Source organism: Delphinapterus leucas, chromosome 19 (assembly GCF_059928025.1).
Source record: "Delphinapterus leucas isolate spDelLeu-1000000601 "Yukka" chromosome 19, BTC_Dleu_Yukka2, whole genome shotgun sequence".
NCBI classification, from domain to species: domain Eukaryota; kingdom Metazoa; phylum Chordata; class Mammalia; order Artiodactyla; family Monodontidae; genus Delphinapterus; species Delphinapterus leucas.
Window position 1 is genome coordinate 15,538,800 of NC_143147.1, and position 21,016 is coordinate 15,559,815.

General features: G+C 47.6%; 1 protein-coding gene across 1 annotated transcript; it reads left to right on the plus strand.

Annotated features, from left to right (window-relative positions):
• Positions 1 to 4,228: 4,228 nt before the first annotated feature.
• On the plus strand, positions 4,229 to 20,624 carry LOC111185777 (asialoglycoprotein receptor 2-like). Its single transcript, XM_089899940.1, has 8 exons — positions 4,229 to 6,936; positions 11,432 to 11,551; positions 11,747 to 11,842; positions 12,501 to 12,572; positions 12,794 to 12,880; positions 12,975 to 13,183; positions 19,847 to 19,953; positions 20,202 to 20,624. Exons 1-8 carry the CDS (start codon positions 6,813 to 6,815, stop codon positions 20,356 to 20,358), a joined length of 972 nt encoding a protein of 323 aa, XP_089756066.1. The 5' UTR covers positions 4,229 to 6,812; the 3' UTR covers positions 20,359 to 20,624.
• The last annotated feature ends 392 nt before the right edge of the window (positions 20,625 to 21,016 follow it).

The following is a 21,016-nucleotide window of genomic DNA, read 5'->3' on the forward strand; positions in this document are numbered from 1 at the left end:
AGAATTCTAGCTAACATCCTTTAAGATACAGGAAGTAGAGGCCTGGGTCCACAATGTATTAAGATACTGTGTTCTCCAAATGGTTTCCTACCAGGGCACAAGTCATGTCAAGGCCCAGGGCCAACCTTTTCATAAAGCAAAAGGACAATTACTTGTCAGGTTTCCTCCAACTCATTCTATTGCACCCTCCCCCACCCCTGCAATGTGCCCACTGGACAAAGTAGAGGAGGGGATTTATAAATGTTAGACCATTTATTTTCTATGAAAGATGAGAATTAGCTCTCTTATGCCACTGCTATCTTCCAAATATAGTAATAGTGGCATCTTTAGTTTAAAAATAAAGTGTTCAAAAAAATAAAAAGAAAGCACTCACATTATATGTCTATGTAAATATTATGTCCTCTAGGACCTATTACTCTACTATTATAACATTTTCTTTCTTGTACAGTTTCTTTTGCTTTTACTGGAGATATAATAATTATTCATCTTGCAATGTTTTCCTTATAATAATTTTCTATTTCTTAAAATTAAAACTCCATAAAATCGAATTCACTTTTCTCAGGAGGACTTCTTTATAGTCTTCTTAGCCACTGTCTTGAGTGTTAATTCAAATTATTTGCTAAGTATCAGTCTAGCAGAGTCCTAGCTCTTAGTTTTTCCATCATGCCCATGAGAAAAGAGGAAAGGGCCACTGAGCCACTATTTCTGATTTGAAATAAGAATTATATCCTTGCTTAGAAATTCCCAGTACAACAAGTGACCAAGAAAGACAACCAGTCAGAACCACAGGCATTTGGGGGAAATTATTTTTACCAGTGATGGCAACAATTTCTTTGAAAGTTTTGGGAATCCTAAGCCTTCCAAAGAGAGAGTTAATGTTGCAGAGAATAGAATACATCCACAAGAATTATGAAAGTCCACCTTGGTCTCCATAGTTCACAGGATAACAAGATGGGTAGGCTTGTGATCATTCTCACTGTACAGCCTATCAAATGAGAGGACTTCCCTGGTGGTGCAGTGGTTAAGAATCCGCCTGCCAATGCAGGGGACATGGGTTTGGAGCCCTGGTCTGGGAAGATCCCATATGCCGCGGAGCAACTAAGCCCGCGCCACAACTACTGAGCCTGCACTCTAGAGCCGGTGAGCCACAACAACTGAGCCCGCATGCTGCAACTACTGAAGCCTGTGCGCCTAGAGACTGTGCTCCGCAACAAGAGAAGCCACTGCAATGAGAAGCCCGTGCACCACAACGAAGAGTAGCTCTGGCTCGCCACAACTAGAGAAAGCTGGCGGGCAGCAACGAAGACTCAATGCATTCAAAAAAAAAAAAAAAGAAAAGAAAGAAAAGTGAGTCTCCATCTCTTCCTTGTATCTCTTAAGTTTATTATAAAATGACTTGCATTTTTAAGGCCAGCCTCTCGAATTTCATTAGTTAGCATTATACGAAAAAAAGCCAACCTGTAGGCAGAAATACAGAAAGAGTTGAATAAGATTTTATTTAATAATAACAAAAAGTCCCATATTGAGATATTCTTTTACGTGTCTTGTTTTTGGATTATTTCCTCACTTTCTATGGTACTTCCAAACATAGTAGAAATAGGAAATAAATATTCTGAGCCATGGCACATCTGAAAGCTCTTTATTCTACTTTCTCATGCCAATGATCATTTGCACCTACAATTCCAGGTTGAAAAAAATTTCCCTTGGAAGTCTGAAGGCATCATCCTGTCTCCCAATGTTGAATGTAACAGCTGAAAGGCGGAATCCATTCTAATTCTTTATTATTATTGTTATATAATAAATATACAATAATAGCTTTATTGTTGATAAGCAGTGAAGGTGGATTTGGCTCAGAACCTTAAATCAAAAGGACTTGTTGGGCTTCCCTGGTGGCGCAGCGGTTGCGAGCCCGCCTGCCGATGCCGGGGACACGGGTTCGTGCCCCGGTCTGGGAAGATCCCACATGCCGTGGAGCGGCTGGGCCCGTGAGTCATGGCCGCCGAGCCTGCGCATCCAGAGCCTGTGCTCCGCAACGGGAGAGGCCACAACAGTGAGAGGCCTGCGTACCGCCAAAAAAAAAAAAAAGGACTTGTTAATATTTCATCCAGGAATTAGGCAGACATATTTACCTAGTCACAGGCAGAGCTGGGCAAAGCAGGCTTTCTCTGCAGGGGCAGGCTCAAGTGTCCTGGCACAAAGTAGATCACAAACTGAGCAGGGAGATACCAAAGAGAGCCCCATGGGGCTGAGCCAGGCGTTCTCAGTACGTCAGGCTTCCTCCCCTGGGGAGAGTGAGTGAGGGCAGGGACCTGTGGAGGGAGGCCCAGAGAGTTTCCCTACTGGGAAATGTACATGGAAACATGATGCCAGGGGAAAAAAATACCCCAACTTAGCTGTTTTCTCATTAAAAATTAAAATAAACTTTGTCCTTCTGTTCTTTTTTTTTTGAAAGATTTCCTAATTTTTATCTTCCAAAACTTCTGTTAACATTTTTGGCTTTAACAATAATATTTTTTATTTTCAAAAGACCTTTCTTGTTTTCCGAAAGAGTATCAAGACTATACAAGAAATTCTGCAAATCAGCAAAGTGAATTCAGGAAACCCAATAGAAAAATGGATAAAGGATGTAAAAAAGCAGTCTGTGCAAGGGGAAATCCGAAAGACTAGAAAATGGATGAAGAAATGTTCAGACCCACTATTAACCCTAAATGCAACCCAGAACAGTGAGATGGCATCAGGCTGGCAGCTACTGAGAAGCTGGATAATATCAAGTGTTGAGAAGGATGAGTCAAAAAAGGGAGTCCTCATGTCCTGGTGGTGGGAGTGTCAATGGGCACAACAATTCTGGAAAATGTAGAGCCTGCCAGGACTCAGTGAAATTAAGCAAGAGAATCCTTTGTGACCTCCCACTTTCACTCCTGGGTATATTTCACAGGGAAATTCTCACCTAGGTCCACATGGGAACTTGACGAAGCATTAATAGCAGAGATAAAACAGTAAGACCATTTCTAGGTGATTAATATTATCACAGGAGAGGCAAGGATGGAGGATGCAGTGAGGGGACTGAGTAGAGAAGCATAAGGCAATCGAGGAAAGAAAAGGAAGAAAAACTGTACTGAAAAAGGGTATTGCGGTTAGGATCTCATTGATGCAAAAAAAAAAAATAATGTGTGCGTGTGTGCATGAAATTAAGTGTGAGAATATTCTGTGACCTGGCAATTTCATTCTTGGTTATAGTCCCTAGAGACAGTCTCACCTAGGTCCACGTGGGGACATGATGTGTTCATTGTGGTAGTTGGGTGTTGGTGACAATCTAGGGTTCATCATTAGGGGATTGGGTAAATATACTATGATGGATACACTCCATTGAATATTGTGCAGCGGTTCATAGCAACAAACCAGATGTACAAATAGCAACATGGTTAGATCTTAAACATTTATTCTTGGGTGAAAAAGATCAGGAACAAATGAGATGTATAAAAGTTCCATTTATCTACTTTAAAAAACAGATAGGCACACAAACTATACCACATATTTGATAAGGATACATATTTAAGAATATATATTATTTCAGTTATCTATTGATACATAACAGACCAACCCAAAGCTTCAGTGGCTTAAAACAAACAACTACAGTGGACCCTTGAACAAGACGGGTTTGGACTGCGTGGTTCCACGTATATGCAGATTTTTTTCACTAAAAATGTGTTACACCATCTGCAGATACTGAACCGGGGATACAGGGGGTGAAGTTATACTTGAATTTTCAACTGCAGGGGAGGGTCGGTGCCCCTAACCCCTGCATCATTCAAGGGTCAATTGTATATTTATTGTTTCTCAGGATTCTCTGGGTCAGAAATCTGAGCAGGCCTAGGCCACATGGACCATGTGGCATTGGCTAGGGTTACACACTTGGATGCATTCAGCTGTTGGCTGGGCTGGGCTGGAAGCTCCCAGAAGGCTTTGTTCACATGTGGAGGGCCTTGGTGCGCCTTCATGTTCTCTCTCTCTCCATATTGTGTCTTACCCCCCGGGTCTCTCCACTAGGTCTCTCTCTCCAGCAGGATAGCTGGACTTCCTTACAGCCTGGTGGCCGGCTTCCAAGAGTGAAAAATGAAGCTTCCAGGTCTCTTGAAGGCTGGGTCCAGAACTGACAGATTATCAATTCGAGCACTTTCTATTGGTTGAGGCAAGTCACACGGGCAGCCCAGATTCAAGGGGAGGGGAAATGGACTCGACCTCTGGATGGGTGATGGACAGTGAGGGGAGAACTTGACGGCCACCATCTTTGGAGACTGTAACAAGTTGCAAACGCATGATTTTGGCTGCCTCTGAAGAGTCGAGGAATTGGTGTGGGGAAACAGGATGCAGGAGGAAAAGCAATAAAATAAGAGAAAGGTCTTGCTCAGACTTCCGAGGAGGACTGGGTGTCATGAATTCAGGAATACCACTAACCTAACTTCCTGCACCTGAGGTACAGAAACGAAACAAACAAACAAAAAATCTAAATCAACCAAATAAAACAGGATTCCATAACCAAAATCAGAAAACCAACAAAAAGTAATGAGACAATATGGAAACCTCAGAAACAGCCCAAGCATATGTCAATTTTTGGTAGATTGAAATGCTGACTTTCAAATAGGGAGAAAGAGAAGGATGCAGAGAAACGTCTTCTCTGTTCTCTCTCGCCAGTGCCGGGGTGGGGGGTTGTACCCTGAAACTTGGAATCAGTTCAGTAAACGTATGTGGCCGGTGAGAATGCCCCCATCCCTGGATGGCCGTTGGTAAACCTTGATACTCAGTAGAATAAGCCATTTGTTAAGCTTGTGCCTGCATCTTGGAACTAAAACCACATCCCTGCCAAGACTGGGACTTCATGGTCGTGTTTTTCAAACTTTGAGTTGTGACCCCAACTTGGGAAACTCAATTTAGTTGGTCATGAATTTGAATGCAAGTAGTAAGGTAAGCATTGTTTTATGAAACGTTCATCTTAATAATCTATCTACAAATTCATTCATTCATTCAGTAAATACTCATTGAGAACCTACTATGTGCCAGGCACTGGGGATTCAGGAGAAAGTAAAACATACAAATATGCGTGTGTGTGGGTGCCCGCGTGTGTGCTCTGGATCACACTGTAAAACGTATCTCTTACTGCGAGTTACAGTCAAAAAGCAAAGCAGCCACCACTGCTTCTGTGGCTTCGCAGGAATGCCAGGCTATTGGAGTGTGTGGCTACTTCCTGTGTGTCAGAAAGTTACCCCAAGAAAAGCACAGGCCTCTGTCCCAAACCCTTTTCAGCACAAGGGGAAACACAGGCAGCTTTATAAAAGGAACTCTGCCCGTAGCCTGCAGCTAAGTTTGGTCAGGGTCAGAAAATCAGGGACGAAAACCGGGTTTTCTTTCCCAAGCTATTGTTCGCGCGAGCGTAGACGGCGAGGTCGCGCGAGAGTAGACGGCAAGTTCGCGCGAGAGTAGACGGCAAGTTTGCGCGAGAGTAGACGGCGAGTTAATCACGCTTTTCAGTTCATGGAGGCACGTCTTCTTCAGAGGACTGTGAAGACCCCCTCGGATGGTATGCCTTTTTTCTTCTTTATCCGGTTTTGCCTCCCAATTTCCCTACCCACCTCCACCCGGGTCAAGTCACTTAATCTCCCCAAGGCTTTATTTCCTCCTCCGTGAAGTGGGAACAGCAGAAGACCCACCTTCTGGAGTGAGAGTTACCTGAGAAAAGGTCTGTGGATTATTCAGCCCCATGGCTGGGTGTGAGGACCGAGGTTTGTGTTGCCAGGGCCACAGAAGGGGCTTATTTTATGAGGTTGAACCCCTCCTGCCCACTGCCTTCTGAAGGGATGCTCTTCCCTCCTTCCCTCGAACTTTGGGTCCCTGAGGGGCTTTACTCCCCTCCTGGAGAGTGAGGCCATCTGGCCCAGAGCCGGGGAGCCTGGTGGCTGATGCAGCAGGACGCGGCGGGGTGCGCCTAGGCTCAGATGCCGGATTGGGCAAGAGCACAGAAGCGACCCCTCTGATCCTGGTCAGGGATATCTGCCCAACAATTCTGGGAAATTCAGAGGCGGGAAGTGAAAGGGGGGAGGGGCAGGGGGGGAAGAGCCAACTGCACCCCGGCCCCTCCTGGCCTGGCCCCCTCCCAAATGTGCCATGAGGAGTGAGGTGACTTGCTTGTGGGGGGAAAGCGGACCAAAGAGACCCCTTCTCTGTGAGGGACAGAGACAGTCCTGCCCCCCGCCCCCATCACGCTTTGCCTGAGTTCCAACCACTTCTGTTTACCGTCCAAAGTCCCAGGGGCAGGAGATGCCAGGTTAGAAGCACTTGGACACTCGGACACACGGGTTCAGGGCCCTCGCCTGGACAGGCCCCCTCCCCTTCCCTCCTTTCCTCTGTGAGCACCACCTGCTCCACTTCTGGCTCAAGCCCCTCCTTCACCCTGGGGCCTGGGCTGCCTGGGAGACTGGAGAGTCAGCCCTCCAAACCTGTAGCAGGTAACCGAGGTCGGGAGGCAGGTGGGACTGGGGTGTCTGGGATTAAAGAGACCCTGGTTCAGAGAGAGTGGGGGGCTGATGGGAAGATGTGGGGTGATTTGGAACGTATGGAGGGGAGGCTCCCGGCCATGTCAAGGCCCAGGCATCTCCTGAGGAAGGATGGGACCCAGCTGTATTTCAGCCCCACACTTCCCGCCAACCTCAGATCCAACCCAAACAGTTGCCTCGACCTACTATCAGCCTCTGCCTGAATTAGCATCTTAGCACAGCAGCAAGCCCGAGCTCAGCCCCAGCCCCAGCCCAGGACCCAGCATGGCGAGGGACTTTCAGGACATCCAGCATCTGGGCTCTGAGGAGAACGACCACCAGTTTTGCAGAGGTGAGGGCCCAGGCACTCGCGGGCGCAGTCCCAGGAGAGAAGATCCATTCTGGAAAGGCAAGTGTCTGGTGTCTGGGGCTTCGCTCCACCTTGGTCTAGCTCCTGGTCGCCCTCTGTCCCTCTGAGGTCTCTGTCACATTCACTCTGTGACCAGGGACTGTCCCCTGACCTCACCTCCTTCCACACCCCCAGGACCCCAAGAAAGGACCCCCTCTTCCTTCCAACCTAGGTAGCGTGTGCCGTGTGTGTGTGTGGGGGGGGTGGGTAGGTGTGTGTTGGAGGGAAAGAGCACAGAGATTCTGGAAGATTCCCACTTACCCCAAGCCCCCTGCCTGGATCCTTCTCTAGCAAATCTTGACCGAATGCTCCAAGTGTCTGAGAGAAGGTTTTCAGGTGAGAAGGATCTGAGCAATTCTAGGCTGAAGGGCTGGAGCTGGGGTGGGGGAGGGGTGTCAGGTGTTCATGCTGGTGATGGAGTGAAGCTCTGTGGAGACCAGGAGGGGTTGGGACTCGAAGCTCAGGGAGGAGGATTGGTTAGCCTGGGCTGGGAGGAGGGACCTCTCAGTCCTGAGGCTGGCAGACCAAGGGAGGGCAGGTGCTCTTGCAGGTGAGGGTGGGAGCTGGGCAGGGCAGGAACAGCAGGAAGGACGGGTATTCCCACCACACTTCTCCTTTCCTGGGGTAGCGGGCTGGCAGACCTTTCCACCAGGCAGTAGGCTGCATGGGGAGAGCCATATCTGTCTACTCCTCTCTGCACCCCCGGGGCCCACGTGCTGCCTGGTATGTAGTGAACACTCAAAAATGATTTTGGATATTGTTGAATCTTCTGAAGACAAGAGGATTCAGTGTTTAAACAGGAGGCTTGGAGAGAGTCTAGAGGTTTTGGATTTCGTGGGAGAGGGGGCTCACCCAAAAAAGACCTGGTGGACAGCATTGCAGGGTGAGACCGAGCGGGTGCAACCATCGGTACTCTTCTCTCCAGCAGCCTCTGCTGCCTTCATGTGGGCTGTGATAAATGGAATATTTATAAATGGAATATTTCCTGCCATATCAATAAACAAAGGATGTCACAGTCATCAACATTGCAACCCTCCAATGGGAGCCGGTGATCCCTGAGGGAACTCATCCCTGAGGGAACTCGGGGCTGAAAAGAATACCTGCCATCTAGCAGCCATCAGACTGCAGCCACTCCCTGCGGTGAGCCCTGAGGAAACTCAGGATGTGAAAATACATGATACTGGCCCCAGATGGCTGAGGTGCATATCAAAGGAATGATTTCAGTGAGCCCAGACCCTTGCATCTTCCCATACATAGAAAAGCTCTTAACTTGAGATATCTGGTTTTCTTTAATTAACAATAATCTTTTGATGTTCCCAACTACCAGCCCTTTGTTGCAAAACCTCTATATATCCTGGCTCCTCCCCTCACCTCCTCGGGGCAGTTTCTCAGAGTTATCTGTCTCCCGGGCTGCAGTCCTCATTTTGCCCCAAATAAAACTGAACTCGAACATTTTTTTTAAGTCAACAGCTGACATCTGCCGCCTGCTTACCAGGGACCACATTCCATTCTTCCCCAGCCTTTTATATGCCTATAGTTTTCAGAAGATTTAGAAATATATTGGCCATTATTTCCTCCAAAAATTTTTCTGCATCCCCATCTCCCCTTTCCATCAAGACTCCAATTACACATATATCAGTGATCCCACAGCTCACTGGTGGTCTTTCTAGTTTGGAAGGAGGGGTGGGAATCTTTTTTCCCTTGGTGTTTCTCTTTATATAGTTATTATTGCTATGTCTCTAAGTTCACTGATCTTTCCTTATGCATGTCTAATCTTCCACTAATTCTCTCCAGTGTATTTTTCATTCCAGACATTGTAGTTTTCATGTCTAGAAGTTCAACTTGGGACTTTTAAATATCTTCTTTGATAGCCAACTTAATTTTTGAATACTTTACAATAACTTTTAATGTCGTTGTCTGTTAATTCTAACATCTGTGTCAGTTCTGGATCGGTTTTGGTAGATTTATTAACCTCCTCATTATGAGTTGTGTTTTCTGGCTTCTTTGTATGCCTGGTAATCTTTGATTGGATGCCAGACATTGTGAATTTTACCTCGTTGTGTGCTGGATATATTTGTATTCCTCTAAATATTCATGAGCTTTGTTCTGGGATGTGGTTAAGTAACTTGGAGTCAATTTGATCCTTTTGGGTTTGCTTTTATAATTTGTTAGGTGGGTTGGGAACTTCTTGGGTACTCTACCCAGTGCCCTGTGGGTTATGAGATTTCCAGTCTGGCTTGTGGGAATAGGCACTATTCTTGGCCCTGTTCCTGCCAGGCACTGTTCCCTAAAGCTTTTGGATTGTTTTTCTCCTGGCCTTGGGTAGTTTTCCTTACACGCATGTGTTGATCAGTACTCAGCTGCTTGCTTGAGGGAAACCTTCCCCAGATCTCTGGGATTCTCTCTGCAGCTCTCTTCTCTGATCCTCTGTCCTGTGAATTCTGACCCCTTTGGTCTCCACAGACTTCCAGCTCCATCTGGGCTCTGATTGGATTTCCCCTCCCAGCCCTGTGGCCTGAAAACTTTCTCCCAGCAGGAGGCTGGGGCAATCAGACGGCTCACCTTGTTTGTTTTCTGTCTCCACAGGGATCATTGCCCTTTGTTTCCTGAATCCCAGTGTCTCGAAAAATATTGTGTCTTACAGCTATCTGTCTTTTGTTGTGGTTGTTTCTGGGAGGAGGGTAAATCGAGCCCCCCCTCTGGGTCCATGTTTAGACCCGTTTTTTTTTTACTTTCAAACTTGCCTGTGCAGCACTTTCTATGTTTAATTTCATTCTCAGAATAATCCATTCAGGTAGCTACTGTTCTTACCCCAATTTTTAAAAATCGCAGTAAGAACACCTAATATGAGATGTACCCACTTGACACATTTTTAAGTGCCCAGCAGCCCATTGTGAGCTTGGGCACCACGTTGTACGGCAGATCTCTGGAACTTATTCAACTTGCATGACAAATTTTATACCCCTTGAACAGCAATTCCTCATTTCCCCAGCCCCTGGCAACCACCATTGTACCCTCAATTCCTGAGTTTGACTCTTTTGGATTCCTCATTTAAGTGGACATGAGAAAACGGAGGCTCCCAGAGGTTCAATGACTTGTCTGTGACCTCAGAGCCAGTTGGTGGCACAGCTGATCAGCTGTGGAGGGTCTGGTTTCATGGTAGAGGTGCAGAGATAAATGCTGAGCTGACCCAGAGTCAGGGGTTTATAGGTCATAGGTCAGGTTGGGAAGCAGGACAGGGGCCCGCTGAGTGGATGGTGCTGGAGAGAGCAGTCAGGGCTCAGCCATGGGGTCCCCTCTGGGTGGGGAAGACTGTGGTCTGGGAGAGCTTCTCTCCCAGGGGATTGAGGAAGACTTGTTGGGGGTGAGAGGAAAAGGGGAGGATATGCTGAGAGGGGGGAGTGGGCAGTGGGGTGTCAGAGACATGCCTGTCTGGGTCAAGAGGAAGGCTGGGTGTGGCTGACGTGGAGGAAGGTGACAGTCCTTGGTGTGAGGGGTCAAGAGTTCTGGGTGGATGAGGGGGTGCCTGGTTGTGGAGAGAGGGGGCTCAGGGTCCAAGGCAGGGAAGAGGAAGTGTTCTGTTTGCAGGAGGAAGACACAAAAGCAGGAGCCCACGGCTGGGAGGACAGCCACTGCCAAGCCTGCAGAGTTGGCAGGAGGGGAGAGGCCAGCTCTGCGTGTGTGAAGATGTGGGTGCACGAGTGTGAGAGCGTGTGAGTGTATGAGAATGTGTGTGTGTTACGTGTGCTGCAGTATGTGCGAGAGTGTGTGAGAGGACGGGCATCTTAGTGCGTGTGTGAGAATGTGCTAAGGAGAGTGTGTGCTCGCATGAGTGAAATGAAAAATGCGTGTGTGATTGTGTGTGTGGGGGGGGGGTCAGGGCTCAGCTTGGTCAGGGGGGACGGAGAGGTTTCTGTGAGATGATTGAGCGCTAAGGGGAGAAGGTTTATGGTGGAACAGAGGTTTCTGGGGGGCAAGGGTGGAGGGAAGAGGGCAAGGAGGCCCTGAGTGGTGGGAGATGGGAGGATGGGCTTGGGGGGCGGCCCCTGGGGAGTGGTCCATGGTGGAATGACCCTGACTTAAGGATCCCAGTGGAATTGGGGGCAGTTGTCCCAGTTTTGGATTTGTCTGAGGGGCCCAGACAAATTTTAAGACAGGGTCTAGCCTCTAGGACCCCCAGGTCCAAGATCAAGGCTGTGCACACAGATGATGTGAATATCACGTGCGTGTGCACCATATGCACCTCTGTGTGTGTGCATGTTTGCATGAGTTCCTGTGGGTGTGAGTGTACAAATGTGTGTGTGTGTGCACGCTGCATGAACGCTGGGGTAAAGCCCATTGACTCCCCCAATAGCACCCCCATCTACCTTCCTCTTGCCCCCTCCCACCCCAAGGCTGTACGTCCTCAGGCTCTGTTCCCCTGATGCTCAATGACACTGGCTTTCCAGCTCCCCTGCCTCCGATGCCCCTCGTCCTGACACCCCTTCTCTTGCAGGGATGCCTCCTCCCCAGCCCTTTGTCCTGCAGCGTCTCTGTTCCCAGCTCCGCCTCAGTCTGCTTGTCCTGGGCTTCAACATCCTGCTGCTGGTGGCCGTCTGTGTGATGGGGTCCCAAAGTAAGGGTCACAGGGGTGGGGCAGCAGTGGGGGAGGCGATACAGGCAGTGCTGGGGGCAATGAGAGCCACGATAGGGGAAGAGATGGGGGCAGTGCTGGGGCAAATATGGGGGCAGTGCTGGGGTGGGGAAGGGGACAGTCAGATGGATAGTGATATGGAACACAGCGCAGCCCACTTCATCCTGTTCTGACAAGGAGCACAGCTGCAAGTGGAGCTGCAGACTCTAAAGGAAACTTTCAGCAACTTCTCCTCGAGCACCTTGATGGAGATCCTGGCTCTAAGCTCCCATGGTGAGTGAGAGTGCCCCTAGGGGAGGGACTGGGATGGGCTGGATGGTCAAGGAGCTGGTTTTTCAGCATGGGTTTGCTGGACTCCGTACTGGGTGCCCAGTGCTGGATCTGCAATAGGGGAGTGTTTGCGGGGTGCTGGGGGCAGGGTGTGCACAGATGCGGGCAGATAACCCAACCGGAGAAGCTGGGCAAGGCTTCTAAGGATGCTGATTCCTGAGCCGAGGGTCCCTGAAGGATGAATAGGTGTTAGAGTGGAGGATGGAGGTTAGAGCCAGGTGGAGAGCAGAGTCTGTGATGACCGGGGCATGAGGAAGACCACTGCACATTCTGGGACTCTAAACGCGTCCAGTGTGGCAGGAGGTGTGGGCCAGAGAGGTGGGTAGGGGCCGGGCCATGCAGGCAAGCCATGCTAACTCGTGAGACTTTATTTTGAGAAAGTGGGAATCCATCGGAAGGATTTAGCAGTGGACAGGCCTGCGCAGTTTACGCTTCAGAAAATCACTGCGCAGCATAGGGAAGAGTGGGCGGAGTCGGGGAGACCAGTGGGCGGGGCACGCAACGTCCCACGTCAAGGTAAAGGTGGCCCAGTGGTGTGAGGATAGAGGGATGTTGGGGATGCGGAACGGAGGGAAAACAGTTTAGCTTTCCTCTTTTTCAGGAGGCAGCGCCGGTGACAAGGTGACATCTCTGGAAGCCAAGCTGGAAAAACAGCAGCAAGACCTGAAAGCAGGTCAGACTCTCCCTTGAGAGAGAGAGAGAGAGAGAGAGAGAGAGAGAGAGAGAGAGAGAGAGAGAGAGAGTGTGTGTGTGTGTGTGTGTGTGTGTGTGTGTGTGTGTGTGTGTGTGTGTGTGTGTGTGTGTGTGTGTGTGGTGTTTCCCCAGCCAAATGCTGGAGTCCTGGTAGGTGGGCACACATACTGCCCACACCATTGTCATCACTTTGGCCCCTAGATCATGCCACTTTGCTGCTTCATCTGAAGCACTTCCCGGTGGATATGCGCACGCTGGCTTGTCAGCTGGCGTTCCTCCAGAGCAACGGTAGGGACGGGGCGGGGTGTGGGGGTGTCTCCAGTCCTTCTTGCCTGTCCCGTCCAGCTGAATCTCATCTCCCTCTGCTCCCCAATGCCTTCAGGCACAGAGTGCTGCCCCGTGAACTGGGTGGACTATGAAGGCAGCTGCTACTGGTTCTCTCGCTCGGGGAAGCCCTGGCCTGAGGCTGAGAAGTACTGCCAGCTGGAGGACGCCCACCTGGTGGTCATCAACTCCAGAGAGGAACAGGTGAAACCGTACCTTTCCCAAAGGCAGGAGGAAACCTTGGGAATGCAAACTCTGGGAGGCTGGGTCAGGCTTGTTTTGTTATTTTTTCTAACCTGAGGAAGAATCCAGAAGCAGAAGTCTGGCCCGGATCTGGGAGATCCATGATGGAATCTAAGCCATTGATTCTAAGAGGTGGGAGATTACAGCCCGGAGCTGGGGCAAAGGACAGGAGCCAGGTGACCAGGTGATGAGGAGCACGTCAGGAGACAGAATATGTGGCAGGATGAACTAAAGGGCCGGGACTTGGGTGGAGAACACAGTGGAGCCAGTGAGAGTCCCTGCTTGCTGTGTGCTGGCCTTGGCATGTGATGGTCCCTTGGGTGAACGGAACAGAGTGGGCGGGATTCCCAGAGACTCACCGCTGTGGGTTACTGGGTTCCTCCAAAGCACCCCAGGTCTCCCTTCCTGATGCTGTCACCAGACCACAACCCCAAATGGCAAGTTCACAGGGAAGAACCAACCCATTAGAACGGGTGGGGCATTTTTGGGAAAAGTAAATGGTAATATTTACTGAGTCCTTACTATGGGCCAGGCACTTTTATATATCTACTTTAATCCTCACAACCCTATGGGGTAGGCATTCTTGTTATCCCCACTTTGAGGGGCATAGAGATGAGGGAACTAAAGAGCAGAGAGGTTAAGTAACTTGCCACACGTTCTGCATGGTAGAATGATTCCAAACATATCTTGCTTTACCAATCAGGTTGAAATTGCCAACATTCTATCAGTATTGGCCTATAAAATATCAATTTCATGTGGGTCAACCTAAGATTTCAGCAGTCTGTGATTTGGTCCACAAAATTTCATGCCGGCTACAACTTCATGGTGGATGGGTTTGTACCTTCATCATTTAAAAAAAAAAAATTATTTATTTGGTTGGTTGCACCAGGTCTTAGTTGTGGCTCTCGGGCTCCTTAGTTGCAGCAGGCGGGCTCCTAGTTGTGGCATGCATGTGGGATCCCTGACCAGGGATCAAACCCGGGCTCCCGGCATTGGGAGCGCAGAGTCCTATCCACTGTGCCACCAAGGAAGTCCCCACCTTCATCATTTTGAAGTGAATGTCAGTGTCCTGTTGAATGCTTTTTGCCTTGAATTTGTCTTCATGTGATATGAGTAGACTGGTCCTTGATTTCGCTTGCATTTGCTTCATGTATCTTTGCGCATCCTTTTATTTCCAACCTTTCTGAGTCTCACAGATGAGTCATTCTCAGCCTTCGCAGTATATTGTAATCTCTTGAGGAATTTAAAACATATTGACACCTGGTCTTACACTCAAAGATTCTGATTTAGTTAATTTTGGATTCATCCTGGGCACTGAGATTTTTTAAGGTCTCCCCCCGACCCCACCCGTGTGATGCTACTCTACTGTTCAGCTAAGCTTAAGGTATTTCTCCTACAGGTTGTGTATAGTTGTTTTTGGTTTTTAAAAACTGAGTATGTTAGAGACTTTTTGCCTTTAAGAGGTGAGTGTTATCTCATTTACATTTCTTTTTCTTTTTCTTTTTTCTTTTTGCGGTAAGTGGGCCTCTCACTGTTGTGGCCTCTCCCGTTGCAGAGCACAGGCTCCGGACGCGCAGGCTCAATGGCCGTGGCTCACAGGCCTAGCCGCTCCGCATGTGGGATCTTCCCGGACTGGGGCACGAACCCGTGTCCCCTGCATCGGCAGGCGGACTCCCAACCACTGCACCACCAGGGAAGCCCTATTTTTCTTTTTTTAAAAAATTTATTTTATTTATTTATTTTTAGCTGTGTTGGGTCTTCGTTGCTGCGTGCAGGCTTTCTTTAGTTGTGGTGAGCGACGGCTACTCTTCGTTGCGGTGAGCAGGCTTCACATTGCAGTGGCTTCTCTTGCTGTGGAGCACGGGCTCTAGGTGTGTGGGCTTCAGTAGTTGTGGCATGCGGGCTCAGTAGTTGTGGCTCGTGGGCTCTGAGCTCAGGCTCAATACTTGTGGTGCACGGGCTTAGTTGCTCTGCGGCGTGTGGGATCTTCCTGGACCAGGGCTCGAACCCATGTCCCCTGCATTGGCAGGCGGATTCTTAACCACTGCGCCACCAGGGAAGCCCCTCTTTTCTTTTTTTAACTGAAGTATGATGCACAATATTGGGTTAGTTTGAGGTGTATAGCAAAGTGATTCAGTTATATATTTTTTTCAGATTATTTTCCATTTTAGGTTATTATAAGATATTGAATATAGTTCCCTGTGCTATACAGTAAATCCTTATTGCTTATCTATTTTATGGATAGTAGTGTGTATCTGTTAACCCCATACTCCTAATTTATCCCTCTCTGCCTCCCTTTCCCCTTTGGTAACTATAGGTTTGTTTTCTATGTCTTCTGTTTGTGAGTCTATTTCTGTTTTGTATATAGATTCCTTTGTATTATTTTTTATATTCACACATAAGTGATATATAATATTTGTCTTTGTCTGACTTAGTATGATAATCTCTAGGTCCATCCATGTTGCTGCAAATGGCATATTTAATTTTTTTTATGGCTGAGTAATATATATATATATATATATATATACATACATACATACATACATACACCACATCTTCTTAAGCCAGTCATTTGTCAGTGGACACTTAGGTTGCTTCCATGTCTTGGCTATTGTAAATAGTGCTGCTATGAACATTGGGGTGCAGGTATCTTTTCGAATTAGAACTTTTGTCTTTTCCAGATATATACCCACGGGATATACCCACGGGTGGGATTGCTTGATCGTATGGTAGCTCTATTTTTAGTTTCTTAAGGAACCTCCATAGTGTTTTCCATAGTGGCTGCACCAACTTACATTCCCACCAACGGTACGAGGGTTCCCTTTTTTCCACACCTTCTCCAGCACTTACTGTTTGTAGACTTTTTGATGATGGCCATTCTGACCAGTGTGAAGTAATACCACATTGCGGTTTTGTTTTGCATTCCTCTAATAATTAGCCATACTGAGCATCTTTTCATGTGCCTGTTGGCCATCTGTATGTCTTCTTTGGAGAAATGTCTATTTAGGTCTTCTGCCCATTTTTTTTTATTGAGTTGTTTGCTTTTTCGATATTGAGCTGTATGAGCTGTTTTTATATTGGGGACATTAACCCCTTGTCAGCTGCATCATTTGCTAATATTTTCTCCCTTTCCATAGACTGTCTTTTGTTAAGGGTTTCTTTTGCTGTGCAAAAGCTTTTGTTTGATTAGATCCCATTTATTTTTGCTTTTATTTCTTTTGCCTTGAGAGACTGATCTAAGAAAATATTGCTATAATTTATGTCCAAGAATATTTTGTCTATGTTCTCTTCTAGGAGTTTTATGGTGACATGTCATATATAGGTTTTTTTTTTTAATAAGTTTATTTATTTATTTTTGACTGCGTTGGGTCTCTGTTGCCGTGCACGGGCTTTCTCTAGCTGCCGCAAGCGGGGGCTACTCTTCGTTGCGGTGCGTGGGCTTCTCATTGCAGTGGCTTCTCTTGTTGCAGAGCATGGGCTCTAGGCACTCCGGCTTCAGTAGTTGTGGCTCACGGGCTCCAGAGCACAGGCTCAGTAGATGTGGCGCACGGGCTTAGTTGCTCTGAGGCATGTGGGGTCTTCCCAGACCAGGGCTCAAACCCATGTCCCCTGCATTGGCAGGAGGATTCTTAACCACTGTACCACCAGGGAAGTCCCAATATATATAGGTTTTTAAACCATTTTGAGTTTATTTTTGTATATGGTGTGGTGGGGGAGTGTTCTAATTTCATTGATTTACATGTAGCTGTCCAGTTTTCCCAGCACCAATTGTTGAAGTGACTCTTTTCTGCATTGTATATTCTTGCCTCCTTTGTTGTAGATTAATTGGCCGTAGGTGTGTGGGTTTACCTCTGGGCTGTCTCACTTACATTTATTTTAAAATACATATCTTTAATCCAGTCTTTTTTTTTTCTGTTTTGTATGCTGCTTTTGTTTTCTGCCATTTGCTATCAGAGATTTATTATTTTTGTTTTCTCCTCTGTGTTATTTTGGACTAGATGTAGCCTGTATTTCATTATACTAGTAATTACTGTCATAACTTTATTTATTTTATTTTATTTATTTATTTATTTTTGTGGTACGCGGGCCTCTCACTGCCGCTGCCTCTCCCATTGTGGAGCACAGGCTCCGGACGCGCAGGCCCAGTGGCCATGGCCCATGGGCCCAGCTGCTCTGCAGCACGCGGGATCTTCCTGGACCGGGGCACGAACCCGTGTCCCCTGCATCGGCAGGCGGACTCTCAACCACTGCGCCACCAGGGAAGCCCTACTGTCATAACTTTAAATGATGGGCTGAAACTTATTGGCTTCAAAAAATAAAAGAGGTTATATAACTTTCCATATGAAAGATGAGGAAACCAGCACACCTTCACATGCCTCACTCTTTTCTCTTTTTTAAAATTGAGATATCATTGACATTTAACACTGTGTAAGCTTGAGGTGTACAGCATGCTGGTTTGATACATTTACATACTGCAATATGATTAATACAGTAGTGTTAGCTCTCACCTTTATCATGTCACATAATTATCATTTCTTTTTTTGTTGAGAACAATCAAGAACTAGTCTCTTAGCAACTTTGAGGCTTATAATGCCTTGTTCGTTTCTCTCCCACATTCCTTAAATGTTTGCACGAATAGTTGGAGTCTTTTCTGTCTTTGAATTTCATTAACCTCGTCCAGATATATCTCAGTGTTGCTCATTCTCTCTGTATTTTTACTCTGAGGCCAGGAGAGTCCTTTTAACACATAAAGTTAGGTTTTCTAACATTTTGGAAGATTTTCTTAAGCCCTGTGTTTGAAAATTTTTTCTTGACCATTTGTTCACTTTTCCTCTGGAGCACATCTTCCAAAATGATCTCCATTGTCTGCCCCCATAGCCATCATCTTACTGCTATTTACTTCCATCTTTCTCTCTTTTCCTCTGTATTCTGGGTTCTTTTCTCAAGCCTATCTTTTGTATTTCAGGCTTGTTTTTTTTTGCTGAATTGCTGGGGTTTTTTGTTTTTAATGTACTTCAAAATTTTCTCTTCAATTTCTTCCCTTTACTTTTCATTGTTATCTTTCTTCTTTGATATATTGTCTCATATTTTTATGTCGTTCATCTCCTCTTCAGTGTTTTTTGAGGATGTAAGTTGTTCTCCAGTATCCTCTTATGTTTTGAAACATGCCTTCTTTACAAAGTATATTTTTCACCTCTCTTTTGATATCACAGTGCTTTTTTTCCTCCTCTTCCTTTCCATCCTCTTTATTTTTGCACAAGTTCCATGATAATACTCCCCTGTGCTACTTTTTTGAATGGGCTGAATTCTTTCTTGCCTGTTATTTACTTGTGAACAGGGCAGATGCATTCTTCTGGACTATCTTCTTCAATCATTTGGCAGTATTTCATTCTTCCCCTCAGTCTTCAACACAGAGGGCTGGATACTGATGATTTGTATTCTTTGTTCAGTTATTCAGCTTCTTGTGATGGTGGGAAGAGGGCACTGGGGCAGGTGGCAGCAGCGAATAGAATATCTTGTCTCCAGTCACTTTCCCTCCAGCTCAGTTGACTCCCTTGATTTTGGGGAGCACCCCTACCAGCCTCTGAGGGCTGTCCCTTCATGCGCAGGATGTTGACCTATTTGCAGGATTCTAGAATTGAAAGGTGCTACTGTATCTGCCTTTAGATGAGGTGACTAACTGCAATCTTAGTTGGGTCTCTAGGACATGAGAGTGGAATTAGGAAATTTTCCTCCAAATGCAGTTGGAGACCTTTCATATGCTGTCAAAGAGAACTGCTACACGTGCATGTTGGTCACCCATCCTCCTGTTTTCTTCATAAAACAAGGTGATCACACCCTCCCTCTGCTGCCCTCCCAAACCAGGGGACTTAACTTCCCAGAAAGGGCCATATCTATAAGAGAAAGCTGCTCGGATGTCTGTTGTCCTAGGAGGTGTGCATGAACCCTGGCAAGCTATCTCAAAGACAACTTGTGTCCCAGCCGTTGCCAGCTGGATGGCTGGGCTGCCCCTCGCACATAGGGCATCTTCCTATTTTCATCCAGACTGCCAGACTCCATGTAGCCAAGTCATAACAGGGCTCTGGGCAGTGGGTCCAAGCTTGGAAGCTCTGGGGCCTGGAAAACAACAGAAATGACAGCTATACACAGAAGCAGGAGCAGATAAGTGTACGTGAGAGGCGAGTGAAACTGAGATCCTTAATGGGTAACTGGGGCCCATGGGGGCGGCAGGGGCTGGGGTCAGGATCCAAGAGTTTGAGGCTGTGAGCAGAACACAAGGAGAAGCCTAGAATCTGAGTCTAGCAGCCGTGCGTTAGGAATAAAACGGGAGGCCAGGTCAGGGGGCAGCGGTCATGAACTCAGGCACTGGATTGATGCTCTGGGTTCCACGATTACCGTGAGTTCCTTGACCTCACATGTAAAGTGTGAATCATTAGGGCGCCCAGTTTAGAGGGCTTTATGAGATTTAAATAAAATAATCCTTGTAAAGCACTTAGTGCAAGGTTTAGCCCAGTAAATATTCACTAAATGCTAGCTATGGTTGCAGAAGAAAAAGCAAGGAACTAGTGTTGGGAGCTGCTGCTTCAAGGTGGCAGCAGATCAGGCTGGGGAGGGCTGTGGGAACCATAACTGATGCCTGCATGGAAGTACAAGGGACTAGAAACTTCCCTCCTGCCTGTTTTCCAGAAATTCATTGCACAACACACGAACCCCTTTCAAACCTGGATAGGCCTCACTGACAGTGATGGCTCCTGGAGATGGGTGGATGGTACAGACTATAGGCACAACTATAAGTAAGTGGCTTCTCCTCCTCTCTCCCTGTTAGTTTGGCCTGGGGATGGCCATCTGGTCTCTTCCCCCAGTACACTCCCACTCGTCCCTCAGGGACCAAATTCTCCAGCCATCTTCCCCCCAGACTCCCAGACTTCAAGGCTACAGCTGCTGCTCCCTCAACCGCCCAAGGCCATGCGTTTCTGAGGTGGGGATGAGGGTTACTGGGATGAGGGGGCATCCAGAGCTGAGCTCTGTCCCGCTTTCCTAGGAACTGGGCTGCCACTCAGCCAGATGACTGGCAGGGGCACGAGCTGGGGGGCAGCGAGGACTGTGCTGAGATCCAGGGGGATGGCCGCTGGAACGACGATTTCTGCCAGCAAGTGAAACGCTGGGTGTGTGAGATAAAGCGGAACATCACCATCTAGGTGTCCTGACCTCCAGCAGACCTCTGACCTCCAGCAGACCTCTGACCTCCAGCAGACCTCTGACCTGCACCCTGCCTGCCTCCAAGTCCTCCACTGGGCATTTTGAAGAAAGGAAGAAGAGAGTCCTCAGAGGCATGGGGAGGGGTTGAGGAGAGATAGAAGGGGGTGGTTGAAGAAGCTCAGACCTTGGGGAGACTGAGATCCCGCCTCCTTCTGAAAGTCACTGTAATTACTATTATAATTTTTGGCCTCCTCAATGGATTAGGAAAAGGACAGATACTTGAAACTCTGCGTGGATTTGTTATTTGGAACTGGGAACTGTAGGGTACAAAGAAGAGGGAGGGAGAGGGTCTGGAAGAGAGAAAGCTTAAGTGCTAGATGGCTGTCCTTGACACCTAATCTTGAAGACATGGGTCAGGGAGCGGAGGGAGAGGTTCTGGAAGAGAGAAAGCTTAAGTGCTAGACGGCTGTCCTTGACACCTAATCTTGAAGACATGGGTCAGGGAGGGGAGGGAAGAGGATTGAAACAGAGGAAGGCCCCGTGGAAGGCACTGGTGGGGGCAGGGAGCTGGCTGGGCTGGGGCTGAGGGTCTGCCCACACCCTGAGGGGTTCCCTGCAGTTGGGATCCCCTCCAGAAGAGGTTCCAGGGAACACCCC